Source organism: Prionailurus bengalensis, chromosome D2 (genome assembly GCF_016509475.1).
Source record: "Prionailurus bengalensis isolate Pbe53 chromosome D2, Fcat_Pben_1.1_paternal_pri, whole genome shotgun sequence".
NCBI lineage: Eukaryota > Metazoa > Chordata > Mammalia > Carnivora > Felidae > Prionailurus > Prionailurus bengalensis.
This window is the reverse complement of record NC_057351.1, coordinates 71,094,144-71,110,308: the sequence shown is the minus strand read 5'-3', so window position 1 is coordinate 71,110,308 and position 16,165 is coordinate 71,094,144. Positions and strand designations below refer to the sequence as shown.

Below are 16,165 nucleotides of genomic sequence, written 5' to 3'. Positions count from 1 at the left end.
CTAGGATTGGGTTTTGCAAGGAGACAGAGAAAGAGGACACCAAACATCTTACATGAGAGCCAGATGTGTATGAAGGTAGGAAAGTGTTACTTTGGAGGAACTAGAGTTCAGAGCACAGACTTAAGCCAGTGATCAGTCCATGAGTTCGCAGGGTTAACTCTAACAGAATCAAGGTTGGTGAGCCAGAATTTTGTTGGTGAACCCATCTGACTCCCTAAAATGTCTGACATCTTGGGATCTGATGGTGTAGGAGTTATTTATCCGATTAGAAAATGTTAACTGGACACATACTCCTTGTGGGATATTATGCTAAGTGCTAAAAATAGGAAGAGACAGCATACCATGTTTGTCCTCGAAGATCTCATAGGGTATTTGGAGAGACATACAAATAAGCAACATTTATGATACTGGGTAATAAGTGCTGAGATGGAGAAATAGATAAGAGGCAGAGAGACTCGGGGGTGAGAGGATAGTAGTTGATTTGGAAATAGTGTAGGGTAGCAGCAGGAGAATGGGGGGGGGATTTAAGAGACACTGAAAGTTAAGGTTGATAGGATTTGGTGACCGTATGTGAGGAATGAAGAAGGACCCAGGGTTCCAGTTGGACTGCCTGTGTGGACAGATGGCTGCTGCCCACTAAAGAAGTACAGGACCACTGGACAGGGCAGTTCAAGGCAGAGAGTTCAGCCTCTCTGGGCTACACTGAGGTTGAGGACACATGGTGCATTCGGAGTCCAGTAGGTTTAGCACTCAAGAGGTAGATCATGGTTTGTGTTGAGAAGAAGGTGGTTGTTTTTTTTTTTTAATTATTTCTTTTTATTAAGTAAACTCTACCCCCAGGGTGCCTGGGTGGACCAGGTGGTTAAGCATCTGACTCTTGGTTTCTGCTCAGGTCAGGATGTCACAGGTTCTTGAGTCCGAGCCCTGCATATGGCTCTGTGCTGACAGTGTGGAGGCTGCTTGGGATTCTGTCTGTCTGTCTGTCTGTCTGTCTCTCTCTCTCTCTCTCTGCCACTCCACTCCCCCAAATAAATAAATCAACTTAAATAAATAAAAGTTTCTTCCTTGTATATAAAAAAAGTAAACTCTACCCACAACGTGGGGTTCAAACTCATGACCCTGAGATCCAGAGTCACATGCCCTACTGACCAAGCCAGCCAGGCTCCTCTGGAAGAAGGATTTGACAGCGTTTTGGCATCTAGGTAGTGGCTGAAGCTAGATGATTGCGAGTGGCATTGCCCTCAGAAAGGGCAATAAAGAATGCCAGCATCTGAAGGAAGTAGAACCAGTTTCCATTTGTAACCTTGGGAAACATACCCACCTGCTAACGAGATGAGGAAAATGTTTCAATTAACAGATAGTTTCTATAATTAAAAGAAAAGGAGATCCCCAAAGCTTCTGTTATTCTTCGTAACAACCCGATGGGAGTAAAATACAGCTGCAGGGTTCTGGGCGGTGCTGTGCTCTGTCTTCAGTACTCAGTAGTTGTGTGTCTCGTCTTTTCCAATTAGCAGCGATCATCTCACCAACTTAGAGATTTTTTTCCTCAATGCTCATTCTGATACTGATCCAGTGACATGATAGGTTTTTTTAATTATCACATTGTCTTCATCATAGTTGTAATAATGCTCAACGAGAGAATAAGAAATCCATTTAAATATTATATAGGTAATATTTAGTTAACTATATATGTAATGAATTTTATATGCAATATTTAATTATAATTATATATACAGTTCATCATATTGATACATTACATTGTTTGCTATAATTTTCATTATTTATCTCAAGCATTTGTTTAAAGTAATGCCCTGAATTCATTTTTTTCTGCCCCAAAGTTCTAGAGCATTTAGAAAAGATGGAGGACCAGGGGATCAAGAGGGGCCATTGGGCAAATCTTTTGTTTTCAGTGTGCCTTTCCTCTACTGTCCTATATGAGATTTTAACTATTCCCTGTATCACATTTCTCTCTGAACATTTATCATTATGTAACATATATTACTCATTTATCTTCACCCTCTACTAGAGAGTAAGCTCCTAGAGGGCAGAGATTTTGGTCTGTTTGTTCACTGCCGTATACCCGGAGCCTCGCACAATGCCCAACATGGTAGATGCTCAATAAGGGGAATGAATGACTGAGTGAGTGAACGGAAGAACGATGACCATGTATTTCTTTGGATGAGTATTCGTAAGTGTTTCCAATGGCATAGCTAGTCAACGAGACTGATCAAGTGCTTAACGTGATAAATGTCCTCACCTGGTTATTAGACAATAACATCATCTTCCAAAAAGAAGGGGTGTGACCCCAATGTTTATAGCAGCATTATCGACAAAAGCCAAAGTATGGAAAAGAGCCCAAATGTCCATCGACGGATGAATGGATAAAGAAGACGTGGTGTATACACACACACACACACACACACACACACACACACACACACACACAACGGAGTATGACTCAGCAGTAACAAAGAATGAAATCTTGCCATTTGCAACAATGTGGATGGAACCAGAGTGCATTATGCTAAGGGAAATTAGAGAAAGACAAATATCGTATGACTTCACTCATGTGGAATTTAAGATACAAAACAGATGAACTTAAGGGAAGGGAAGTAAAAATAATATAAAAAGACTCTTAAATACAAAGCATAAACTGAGGGCTGCTGGCGGGGTTGCAGGGGTGGGGGTTGGGCTAAATGGGCGAGGGGCATTAAGGAAGACACTTGTTGGGATGAGCACTGGGTGTGCGCACATAGGGGATAAATCACGGGAATCTACTCCTGACATCATTAGTGCAGTGTGTGCGAACTAACTTGGATGTAAATTAAATAAATAATGCAATAAAATACAATACAAGAAGGGGTGTGAGCACAGCTTTCTGTCATCGACGACAGAGCCGCGTGTCCGCTGACAGGTAGGGCAGCTAAGAGACTGTGCCGAAGGCTCCAGCCAGGCAGCTTTTGGGGTGGGTGTTGCTGCTGCTGAGTTTTTTTTTTTTACACTGCTCTAGACCCTATGCTTTCCCCTCCGGGTTTGCCTGGGCAGACCGGATATGGGTTATTTTCAGGCCCAGGTAGAAAGCCGATGAAACCCCAGTGAGTACAATGGAAGCAGTTTCTTGTATCTCCTAAGAGCCGAGGTTGGGCTTTTAATACCTATTTAGAGAATATTAGTCATTCAGAAATTGATTAAAAGGCAGAATTAACCAGCATGCAGGGAAAACGATTCTTTTACAAATATGGTCCCTTCTCACAGCAAACGAGAAACCACTTGTATGCCATCTTTTGTCTATAAAGGACAATCCTTTTGAATTTTGTACCATCTGAAAGCGTTACCCATGAAGTAAATACAAGGTGGATTTTTTTAAAGAGTTGAGGTTTTGAATTCCAAGCTGGAACAGAATGAGCGCTCCTAAGTTCTCCAAAATACGCTGCTTAACTGACTCTTACTGGGACGGAATTATCCAGGGGCCTCTTGTGAGCAGGGGTGCCAGTAAGCCGTTTGTTCTGAATTTTCTTTTCAAGGTTGTTTGTACAGCCAACAGCCTTGGAAGATAGAGATAGGGTCTCCGCCTGGAGCAGAGGGTAGATTTGTTTGCTGCCTCGTGTCGTAGAGATCATATCTGCACCTGGAGCAAAGGTTGGACAGGTTTGCTTGTAGCTCATTATAAAAGATTGGGATTTCCTAAAGCTCACAATTCTTCAGCTGTGACACACACTCGTCGCACACGCATCTACTTCTCTTGCTTCTGGGAACTTACCGGGCTTGGAAAACCAGTAAGGGACACGGAGCTTACACTGACTGCTGTAAGTACTGAAGACTTTCACTTCTGACCCAGGGGTCGATGTCTTCTGCCGGCACCCATAAAACTAGGGCAGGCTCATTTGTTAGCCTCTAAGGCAAATCTCATGTTCTTTACGGTTCTTGACAACTCTCAGTTCATGTCCTTGAAAACTTACTTTTTTTTTTTAATTTTTTAAATGTTTTTATTTATTTTTGAAAGAGAGAATGAAACCGAGAGTGAGCGGGGGAGGGGCAGAGGGAGAGGGGGAGACACAGAATCTGAGGCAGGCTCCAGGCTCTGAGCTGTCAGCGCAGAGCCCGACGCAGGGCTCGAACTCGCGAACCGCAAGATCATGACCTGGGCCGAAGTCGGATGCCTAACCGACGGAGACACCCTGGCGCCCCTTGAAAACTTATTTCTTTTTTTTTTTTTTTTTAAATTTTTTTTTTCGACGTTTATTTTTGGGACAGAGAGAGACAGAGCATGAACGGGGGAGGGGCAGAGAGAGAGGGAGACACAGAATCAGAAACAGGCTCCAGGCTCTGAGCCATCAGCCCAGAGCCTGACGCGGGGCTCGAACTCACGGACCGCGAGATCGTGACCTGGCTGAAGTCGGACACTTAACCGACTGTGCCACCCAGGCGCCCCGAAAACTTATTTCTTGAGACAGGGTAGGCTGAAGTTGACCCAGCTTGATTGAAAAAGTAGATTATTTCTAAGAAAATGATTTGTACAACAGAGGTTATGGGAGTGCTTATAGAGGAGGGAGGAAAACTGAGACTTTGCGTAGACATTTTTTTAATGTCTGTTAAACATTAGAGAGAGAGAGAGAGAATGAACAGGGGAGGGGCAGAGAAAGAGAGAGAGAGAGGGAGAGAGAGAATCCCAAGCAGGCTCTATACTGACAGCATAGAGCCTGACTCAGGGCTCCAACTCACAAACCATGAGATCGTGACCTGAGCTGAAATCCAGAGTCGGATGCTCAACTGACTGGGCCCTGCTAGGTCCCCCTCCTCAGGCATTTTTAAAGCAAGCCCTGAGCCAGTTATATGGTGGTTCTTTTCATCTCCTGACACTGAACCCTTAGAGCGCCTCATGCTCAGGCCTCACCTGTTTGTCTGTCTGCTTCCTTGGACTTCCCAGCCTGCAAAACTGTTGTTCATAAAGCACCCAGTCTACAGTATTTTGCAATAGCAACCTGAATGGACGAAGACAGGACGTTAATCAGACATTCAAATAATCATACAAATGTGACTTACCAACTGTGATCAGTCCAACAAAGGGAAAATAAAAAGCTGCATGAACAAAGACCGCGAGCCTGCGGCAGGACGATCTTGGTGTGTTGGTGGTGGGGGGAGGGGGCAGGTGGTCAGGAACGACCCCACCCCCACCCCCACCTCTCGAAAAAGAGCAGTTTGAGCCAACAGATAATGGCTAAAAATCCAGCCACCACTTAATTCCTCCGAGTAATAAAAGTCAACTAAATGGACTTCATTATTCCAAAGAATAGCATTCTTTTCTTACTAAAAGTCCCTTGATCTTTGTGTAAATCAACCCAGGAATGTTGACGCTTGAGGCCTTCAGATCTTTACCATGTGAAATGTTTATAGAGCATCTATCACATACCCATTTGGCGTGCCATTCTGTAGAGGGTTGAGAGGTATATATGACACGGTACCTACCGCTAAAGAACCTGTGATCTCGTGGCAAGCTCTGTGCCTACTAGTGGGACCGTCACTGGCCACAGACAGGTGCAAGCGAGTGGTCCAGGGTCCAGGCGTACTGAGTCGGGGGCTGCAGAGGCCACCCAGAGCTCAGCGGTCTGGATGTTGCCAGGGAGGAAACAGCATCTAATAAAGCACGGACCCTCCAGAAAACTTAATAACCTTCCCAGGACTGGAAGTGGGGCACGTGCTAGTTTGGTTCAGGGGTAGGGGCTGCATTATTCAAGGCAGCGGATGGTGAAGACAGAGGGTGCAGCGAGAGGTGACACTGGCCTTCGTTCAGGTGAACACCTGCCTACAAAAGCAAACGGGACCACGATGTTCCCATTGCCATTTGAAAGATGGCATTTTTAAACATTAATTATAGTAGCTATTCCTTTTCAAAAATGGAATTACTGTTAATGTTATTTATAGCCACATAGCTTTAAAAAGACTTCTGAACATTGGGTGTCTGTGGAAAATTTTTAAACTCTGATCATGTAAACCCTTCCCTCAAGGTAGCATTGCAGAAATTGTCATATCGGATTATGTTTTAATAGAGACCGTTACCGCATAGCAATATGAGTCTCGGCTCTGTGTTAGAGGATATGGAAAATGCGGCCTTCTGATGGCTTTTAAAAACCCTTTGGCCCCTATAATGTTCAGTTCACCAAGAGAGCCTGTAAACATCAAACTTATTTTTGTTTATTTATTTATATATTGAGAGAGAGGGAGAGAAAGAAAGAGAGAGGGGAGCGGAGAGAGAGAATCCCCCAGCAGGCTGCATGCTGTCAGTGCAGAGCCCGACTCAGGGCTCGATCTCATGAACCTTGAGATCATGACTTGAGCCGAAGTCGAGAGTCAGACATTTAACCGACTGAGCCACCCAGGCTCCCCAACATCAAACTATTTTTAAAAAGTTTATGTAGAACTGTTAGAAAATTCAGGCTACAACTCTTACTAATGTCAACGAATTGCAATAAATTTTTTTAGGAATTACTCTTTAAAGCCTGGGTTTTGTAAAGGGTCTTGGGATAAACATCCCATCTCTAATAGCACCTTCCATATTTGCCATCTTAGGATTTGGAGATGTTTACCAGGTCAGGATCATTCCACGTTGAATATGTGCGTTTATATAATGCAAGGATCTTTATGGAGTAAGATGGATGAAAGTTGTAAGGTGGGGAGTTGAATGTACAGATTCGGGATTTTCTGTATTTCGTTTGTCACAAGGAAAATTGTATCAGCTAATTTATATGCTGTAAGAACTAACTCTTTAGGTTTATATCTCATTTCCAAAGTGGAACTTTAGGAAGTGGTGAAATTATGAATTCGGTTCTCTTTCCGTTCCGGTGTAATCCCCGTGATTGGACCTAGCAAAAAGGGCCGAGAAAGTGATACTATCACATTGTCCATATCCGAAAGAATAAGGGCGTTTGCCATCCTGGATAGAGAGGCCATTCATTCCATCATAAAAATTTCCCAGCCGTAGAGTCAGTACAGCCTCCTTCAGCTGTTACTATAGCTGTAATCACCTCTGTGGCGAGAGCCGTGAGTTTATCTAACCTCCATCTCTTGGTACATATAAAACAAACTTTCCCCCCGTGTTGTCCTCCTTAGCTGGAAAAGAGCTGATTATTCATTGGCTTAAAGTAACTCACTGTACACGTAAAGACCATTATTGCCCTGACCTCTTTTTCTTTAGACTAATTCCAGTTTCATCTGCTTTGTTTTTTTCTTAAGCGTTCTCTCCCCGCCCTTCAATTGTTCCTCTGGCCACCCTGTGAACCCATTCCAGTTCCTTCTCGTGCGCCTGAGATGGTGGAGTGCTTAGCCAGTCACCGTCTTACTGTGTGTCATCGGGTCCTTCCTGGTACTGCTAAATGCAAAGTGGGGCAGGGTCTGGTCCTGTATAGAGCACATGTGCATTGGAAGGTCTCTTGATTGTTGGGTTGCAGTTAATATTAGTTGCTAAGAACGTTCAGAGTCTTAAAACACTTGAGAAGTTGGGGAGGGCGGGGTTGCTGTCTCGGCACCACTGTCATGATGCCAGTTAGGTGCTTTCAGAAGTAGGGATAGTGAACTGGGGCGCCTGGGTGGCTGAGTCGGTTAAGCGTCCGACTTCGGCTCAGGGCATGATCTCGCGGTTCGTGAGTTCGAGCCCCGCGTTGGACTCTGTGCTGACCGCTCAGAGCCTGGAGCCTGCTTCGGATTCTGTGTCTCCCTCCCTCTCTGCCCCTGCTCATGCTCTGTCTCTCTCTGTCTCTCAACAATAAATAAACGTTTAAAAAAACGTATGGTCAAAAATTTTATTAATAAAGAGGTTCCAAAGTCATTTCTTTCCATCTAAAGCTCTTGGCTTATTATTATAAGTTCAGACTCTGAATTCAATACAAGCCCTCAAGTGTCTTGCTTTGGGGACTCATTCGGCTATCTGGATCGACCTGTGACTATCTTCTTTCTCAGATATGATGCAGGGGTGCCTGGGTGGCTCGGTTGGTTGAGTGTCCAACTCTTGATTTCTGCTCAGGTCATGATCCCAGGGTTGTAGGATCAAGCCCCACATCGGGCTCTGCCCTGGATGGAGCCCAGGACTGTCTCCCTCTCCCTTTCTCCCTCTGCTCCTCCCCTGCTTGCATTCTCTCTCTGCTTGCTCTCTCTCTCTCTCTCTCTCTCAAAAAAAAAAAAAAAAATCCAAGATCATTTAGAAATTAACGTAAAAAAACTATTTAATTATGTTTTTTGAGGCTTGGTATTTGCTTCCACGATGGTGCATTAGCAAATAGTTATTTCTGGTGAGAATCTGCCCCCTCACATTATTGTTTGAGTCTCTGTTCTGCTATTTTGAGCTCTGGGTTACAGCAGATAGTACTTCTGAGCTTCAGGGTATGGTATTTTCAAACACATAGCTCTCCGTTTCGGAGCAAAAGCAGACTCAATGCGACCCCACACTGTAATGGAATTTTTGTGGTTTGGGAAGACTCTATGTTGAAGTCTACTTTTATATTTTCAATGAAGAAAGGATTTGAGGAAATGGAAATGAATAGAATAACATCTTGGATGAAAAAGATTCTTTTAACATGTAGTTGGAGTAGAGGATAGAGGCAGAGAACGGGAAGTATTTGGTATTCACACCACTAATCCACCATGAAGAGCTGGGGAGGTCTACACCCCGCCTCCATCCCACCCCCAGCTCTAGTGCATGGCGCCCTAGGAGGAGTCAGGAGCGGTGCTGGCCCACACAGGATAGGACAGGGTTTTGAGGGGTTTTGAGGACAGGGTTTTGAGTGCTACTGGTAAAGCAGCACTTCTGGAGCACGTGGTCTTGATCACCAGAAATGAACGGCCACGGCCATGGCCCAGCAGCCATGCTGGCAAGTTCAGAGGGGCCCCTCACAGCCTGTGATGGGCAGACCGCTGGCAGAGTGCCAGACCAAAACCCCATGCCTACCCTAAAAAAAAGAGAAGAAAGGACCCCACCCCCATGGCTCCTGGCCCCCAAGTAAAATTCTTGTGTCACCACATTGAAGACACTGGTCCCGTTTGCTTAACAACCCTCCCTCTCTTGCTGGTATGACTTGATTAAAGCCCCCATGTGAGCAGTAGCCCAGCAGAGATGCTCCGTCTGCTGATATAAAAGAAGAAAACATTTGCATTTTACCCCCAAGCCCACCTTTGGGTAGAGTTTTAAGTATTACCTATTCTAAGTTCTTGGCAACGTGAGCTGCTTGGCAGGCAGTTGGAATGTGACCGCAATGAGTCTGTTGTAACATAAAATGTTAACTGCTGTTTTTAGAAAGTTGAAGTAGTCGTTGGTACCACAGCCCCGTTCATGCCTCTAAACTACTGTTCTGTTTTTCCCCTTTTCTGGCACCTCCGTACTTTGTTCCCCTCCTATTCCTTTTAATTTTTTTTTTTTCAACGTTTATTTATTTTTGGGACAGAGAGAGACAGAGCATGAACGGGGGAGGGGCAGAGAGAGAGGGAGACACAGAATCGGAAACTGGCTCCAGGCTCTGAGCCATCAGCCCAGAGCCTGACGCGGGGCTCGAACTCCCGGACCGCGAGATCGTGACCTGGCTGAAGTCGGACGCTCAACCGACTGCCCCACCCAGGCGCCCCTGTTCCCCTCCTATTCCATGGGATGTTTACAAACCAGGCAGCTCTCGTTTTTTTTTTTTTTTTTTTTTTTTTAAGATTTAAGAGCTTAAAACATGCCCGTTACTAATTTCACGGCTTTTATATGAAATTTCTTGGACATACATATTCTTACCCAGTTCATGGGGTTGCAGACAGTGAATTCAAGAGCGGACGATCGACAAGGTGCATGGCCGATGGTGGCCATGCCATGCGATGGCAAAGCCGGCAGGGTTAGTGGGGCCTCGACTGGGGCGTGTTTTAAGTAATTGATCATTGAGAAAACAGTTAATCTCTTTCACTGGCGGCTCCTCCTTTTTAATGAAACGAATCTGTGCATTTCCCTGGGCCGCTGTTAACTGTCAACTAGAACAAAGACAAATCGAGCACCCAACGCTAAAGATCTAAATATATCCTACTGAAGTTTGACCTTCCTAATGGAGACTTTGTGATCATGTCGGTGGGAAAGTTTTGCTTTGTGCCATCAGTTAGAAGTATTTGCTAAGCTGTTAGTGTGAAACACACCGAAGGGTTCTTAAAGCTTTGGATATTTTTGGTTAGTATTTATGCTGTGGAAGCGAGCCCTGGATATTTTTGGCTAAAGAGAGGAATCCCTCTGTCAAAGTGTTATTTTCTTTCCTTTTTTAACTTAATTTTTTAATTGTTATTTTAGAGAGAGCGTGAGCAGGGGAGAGGAGCAGAGAGAAAGAGAAAGAGAAGCAGGCTCCACGCGTAGCGGAACCTGACTAACGTGGAACCAACTATTTTCTTACTGGTTGTTTCCTGTTGTGTTGTGTTGTGTTTGCTAGCACACTGTATTATAAAATTATTTATAATTGGTGAAGGCCAGAATCTCAGTAGTGACAGCAAGAAGGCAGAGGAGGGAATGGTTCAAAGGAACATTTTGTTGGGAAAACAAATCGGATTTCGGGGGGGGTAGTTGAACATTTTGGTATTAAGAGTGGAGAATGAACAGTGCTGGCATGTTATTGAAAGAAGGGCTAGAAGAAGAACAGAAGGTTATAGAGAGATGACATAGAAGCAAGAGGATGGACTTTATTTTATTTTTTTTAATGTTTATTTATTTTTGAGGTAGATAATGAGCAGGCGAGGGGCAGAGAGAGAGGGAGACACAGAATCTGAAACAGGTTCCAGGCTCTGGGCTGTCAGCACAGAGCCCGACACAGGGCTTGAACTCACGAACCGTGGTATCATAACCTGAGCCAAAGTTGGATGCTTAGCTGACTGAGCCACCCAGGCGCCCCATAGAGTATGCTTTTAAAATGCCAGGCTTGAGATAGGCATGCTGTCCATGCCCACTGGGCAGCGAAAAATAAGTGTCTACAGGCTTAGGGAAGACATCAGAGATAGAGACATTGGTCCTTTGCACAAAGTCGTTGTTGAAGCCTATGAGAGTAGATGAGATCTGTTCCCAGGGTGGCCTTCTTCTAGAGGAAGGAAGTAGCATTCATGGCAGTTACCTGCGTCTAAGGGCCTGGCTAAGGGGACTGAGAAGCTGTGTCAGAGGAGGAATAGCGAGTAAAGACCTTTGATGACCCCTGCCTGTGAGCCTTTCTTCAAATGCTGGTTTCCTTGTGTATAAACCACCAAAACCAATGACACGATTTGATAAGCCAGTTTGGGCCACTGCTTTGAATTTAAGAACTAGGCCATATCAAATCTCAAAGGGATTCAGAGTTCAATTGTAATTTGGCCAACTCTCAACAGAAGTTACAAAGTCATTTTTTAAGACTACATTAGGATTATATCGACTAGGACCTTTAAAGGAGGGTCCGCGTCAGTTTCACAAGGCCATGTGACGTAGAAAGGCTGCACCAAATACAGTGAATTTCTACAACATTTACAAGTAGCTCTGAAGCTATCTCACAATCTGGATTGGCATAAAGATCACCCTGTTGCCACCGGATCTTTCTTTTTATAAAGGATCTGTGAATTTTTATTTTATTTTATTAAAAAAAATTTTTTTTTACATTTATTTATTTTTTGAGAGACACAGAGACAGAGCACAAATTGGGGAGGGGCAGAGAGAGAAGAAGACACAGAATCAGAAGCAGGCTCCAGGCTCTGAGCTGTCAGCACAGAGCCCAACGCGGGGCTCGAACTCACAGACGGCGAGATCATGACCTGAGCCGAAGTCGGACGCTTAACCAACTGAGCCACCCAGGTGCCCCTGTGAATTTTTAAACTTACCCAAGGTGATTGGAGGGGAAAATAAAGAGAGTTACCAGTAGTCAAAATCATTATTTTGTCACTTCTCATGGCTTTAAGAAATACCCATGTTTGCAAGAGCAAGAGAGTCCTCAAAACTGCTGATGCCACGGAGGAGTGACATCGCGGGGAGCTTGCCAAGTTTGATGCCGGATTCAAGTTAATTCACTGTGTTCCTAGTAATACCTTAGATACCACGGTTGAAGATTCCTGAAGAAGAATCAAAAGGAGTGAAGATGAGGACTCTTACCATAAAATGCTCTGTCATCTTGGGGGAAAAAAAGATATGTACGTAGAGCAATATTGAAGAAACCTCTCTGGGGCGTTCTGTGAATCCCAGGATTGTGTTTGTTGCCACTGAAGGAATGGGCGGTCAGAGTGCAGTCAGTCCATCCCTGAGCTCCTCCCACCCGGGGGACCCGTTTGTTAAGGAAGAAGCAGGTGTGTGAACAGTGGGGGCACTGGCAGGTTAGAGGAGGCAGCAGGTGGTGAACGAGCTGTTTTCCAGGTAATGTGATCAGAGTCATATTTATAGGGGTGGTCATTTTCAGGCATGATGGACTCAGGCCATCATCTTGGGTTACTTGATTATAAATTGCAAAGAAAGAGGTCGTAGCTGTGGAGTGTTGATGTAAACAAAGGCTGATGATTCCACAGCGGAAAGCTTCTTTGTGGCTTCTGTGTCACCTTGAAAATCTCTAATGGCTCGGAGCAGGAAAGATTGCTACCGGAGGGGTGGGAGAGTAGGCACCATATTCTGGCAGAACCTCACTGTGCTCAGCACTAGGTCGTCCGGAGGCATTGATGAGTCACGGGAACTAATTAGAGGAACACTGCAGGTGTTCCAGCAGGATTCTTAGGAAAGCAAGTTTAGTGGTCGAGCTCCCCTTCTCCCTGCCCACTGGGTGCCTGTTCCAGCTGCTTGCAGGAAGAATCAGGAAGAATCCGGGATTCTTTGCCTAAGGCCCTTAACTGTATGGAGTCACCCAACCCTGGGCATCGAGAGGTTGAGACTGGAGGTTCCCGGCCATGGCTGCTGCTTCCCAGGCCTTTGACAGTGCAAACTCTTTACTCCGCGGGTCAGCCTTGGGCTTTATTTTTGGACAAGTGGCCGTGCCCTCTTCTGGTCTTGTCTCAACACGTAGGCCACGCCCAAGCCCCTGGCACCCGGGGACCTGCTTCTCTGCACCGTGTCCATGGTCCACAGCTGCGCAAGAGACACCAAAATCCGGACGCAGTAAAGCATTCCCTTTTGCGTGTACTGAGGTCCTGAACGATGGTTTTATCTTGGACATGTTCCCGTTTCTTCCCCCTTTTGCCTGTTCATTTTTATCTCTCCCTATAATATATAAACAATCGACTTATCCTATTTACCGCACAAAGAGAAAATTAAACGTCCAAATTATTCATAGCTGTGGCAAAGTATTTCCAGAGTGTGAAAAAAATGGACTCAGACATTTCTGCTGCTGCTTTTGGTATGGTGGGAATTTATTACTCAGCCCAGTAATCGTCTTGGCCCAAAGCAAACAGTTGTGTGGGCCAGCAGTGGGTCCCTTTCCTAAATCGCTCTGCCAGAGATACCTTTGTTCCTATTCGAGACAGCGTGAACCAACAGCATCTTTCCATCAGAGACGGATTATCTCTGAATCTTAGACATACCGCACAAGTCGTTGAGACCCAGCCAATGAATTTTACTCGTATGAGATATTCCATCCCTCCCGAAAGGAGGGATACGAAATGGGAAGGAGGCAAGAGAGAACTCAGAGCCCCACAATAAATAGCTCTTTGTACCAGTCCCCTCCCCTCACCCCAGCCCACTGAGATCATGGAGTAAGTTCGCAGCACGCAGTGGAAGGCATTTGCTGCCCGGCAGCGTGGCAGACGATGACCAAATGTGAACTTGTCTTTCCACAGTGTGCGGCTGTGACCTGGCACAAGGGGGCTTCTTCATAAAGAACGGCGAGTATCTCTGCACCCTGGACTACCAGAGGATGTATGGGACACGCTGCCATGGCTGTGGGGAGTTCGTGGAAGGAGAGGTGGTCACTGCCCTGGGCAAGACCTATCATCCCAACTGCTTTGCGTGTACTATCTGCAAGTAAGTGGGGGCTCCCCTAACGGAGAAGTGCTGGGTTCTGCTCTTCAGGCCTGGGATATACGCCTCTTGTCTGGAGTTGTACTGTCTTGACATACTCTTTTTCTGATGTATCCTTAAAGTTTTTTTTAAAAAATCTTCCTATTATTTTATCAGTCTTAGTCAAAAAAGTAATTTAGTTGGGAAACTTTACCCATGATGTCCTCTGCTAAATAATAGGACTGATTTTAAGGGGCTTGAAGGCAGCTGGAAAGTGGCTCTAGGTCTTGAAACTTTTTTACATTTATTATTATTATTATTTTTTTTTTTTGAGAAACAGAGTGAGACAAAGCGTGAGCGGGGGAGGGGCAGAGAGAGAAGGAGACACAGAATCTGAGGCAGGCTCCAGGCTCTGGGCAAGCGGTCAGCACAGAGCCTGATGCGGGACTCGAACCCACGAACTGTGAGATCATGACCTGAGCCGAAGTCGGACGCTCGACCTACTGAGCCACCCAGGCACCCCTAGGTCTTGAAACTTTTTAAGCAGTGAAAACATTAGGAGGAAATAGCATAACTGCTCGGAAAGATAAAGCTGATTTGGAAGAAGAAGTTCATATGGGTGTGTGTGTTTGAAATAATCTCCCTTATAGCGGAGCGAGGCAAACTCTGTCCCGTGTCCCAAATGAGACCCAATACCTGTCTCTGTAAATAAAGTTTTATTGGGACACAGCCACCCCCGTTTGTTTCCAGATGGCTGCTGATGGGCTGTGTTTGGCTACAGGGTCAGAGCTGGGCAGTTGTGACAGACTCCATAGGATCTGCAGAGTCTAAAAAATTATTTGCAATCTGAACTTTCAGGCGGAAACGTATACCAACCCCTGTTCTCTAGGCTTCTATCACCTGGCAAGGTTAAATCTTAATTGCCCAAACCAGCTTGGTTACAATGATCAGTCAGAGAGAAGAAGGCAAGTATGTGAAGTGTGAGTGGGGAAATGTGGTTTCATCGTTGTGTTGTGTTGAATGCTACACATAATTGAACTTAAGATGACTTTGATTCCTGTGCGAGGAGAGTCACCAACAAGGGTCGGCTACTTTATGGATCGATCCTAGTCGGGCAGCCCCATTCCTTTTAGTGTGGTGTTGACTGCTGTGTGGTCCAGTTCTATGGCTTTGTTAAAAGCTACAGTTCAGAGGAGGTGAATTTGCTTTGTTTTTCAACATTTCAGGTTTCTAGGCCAGAGAGATGTAAACTCTAAAAAAGGTAAACTTAATTTTATATAATTAACCAACAAGGTAATACTCAGAGACAAATCCTAAGATTCAGATGCAATAGTCATGGTGAAATTATTATTGTAACTTTTTATAGCCATCAGTCCATTTCTCAATTATATTTTTTTAAATCCTAATTTTAAAATTCTGAATTATTGGGCTGAAAATTGTTCTGCATTTAATCCAAAGTAAAGTTTCCTCTTGACCTGTCCCTTTTCAGACTGTAGCCCACAGCCTGGTTAAAAGCCCTTGACTGGCGTTTGAGTCCCAAGTTCTGGTCCAGCTTCCTGGGCTGATTTGAGACGTATGTGAATTAACTTTCCCAAGGCAATTGCTTCATCTATAAAATAGGAGGCCGTGATCCGGGTGATCCCCCAAGCTAGGATGAGCGTTGGACTTCTTCTGTGGGGAAGGTCTCTTTACAAATATCTGTTTCTAGCTTCCCCCGCCCACCCCCCCCCCCCCAAACTCTCCTGCTGACTTAGTGCTTTCTGGAGGATTCCCAAGTATGATGTATTCATCCAACTCACCAGGTTGGAAGGCCCTGGCCGAGATACACTCTAAGAGCCCTCCCGATCCTGGCCTTGAGAGATCATTGTTTTAAATTTGGTGATGAAGGAAAAACATCTATTAGTGTTAGTCCCATCTCTGGACGTTTGAGCCAGTGAACAGCTACTCAATGCTGCTACCGCTGACCCGACAACATTCTACCTGAAGTGGAGAGGCCTCCTTTATGGGTTACAAACTTTAACCCACGTAGCAATTCTGTGAAGTCAGCCAGGAATTAGTGTCCCTGATTATGAGTGCCGCTGAGTGTCGGAGCTTAACGGACGTTCCCAAGGTAACACTGCAAGATTTGAACTCAGGTTTCCTGACTCCAAATCCAGTTCTCTTTGTGTTTACACAGAAGGAAGTGAACCCATGTGGGCAGAGGACCCAGTGGGCAGAAGGGGGCGGTATGCGGATCAT

The 16,165-nt window shown here is 45.1% G+C and overlaps 1 protein-coding gene across 27 annotated transcripts in view; it reads left to right on the top strand.

The window, feature by feature from the left end:
- ABLIM1 (actin binding LIM protein 1) overlaps positions 1-16,165 on the top strand; it is a 300,499-nt gene that overhangs the window by 165,156 nt on the left and 119,178 nt on the right. For all 27 annotated transcript variants that reach the window (XM_043597635.1, XM_043597630.1, XM_043597643.1 and 24 more), the window contains exon 3: positions 13,768-13,951. In XM_043597635.1, coding sequence (XP_043453570.1) covers positions 13,768-13,951 — 184 coding nt within the window. The remainder of the gene's footprint in view (positions 1-13,767; positions 13,952-16,165) is intronic.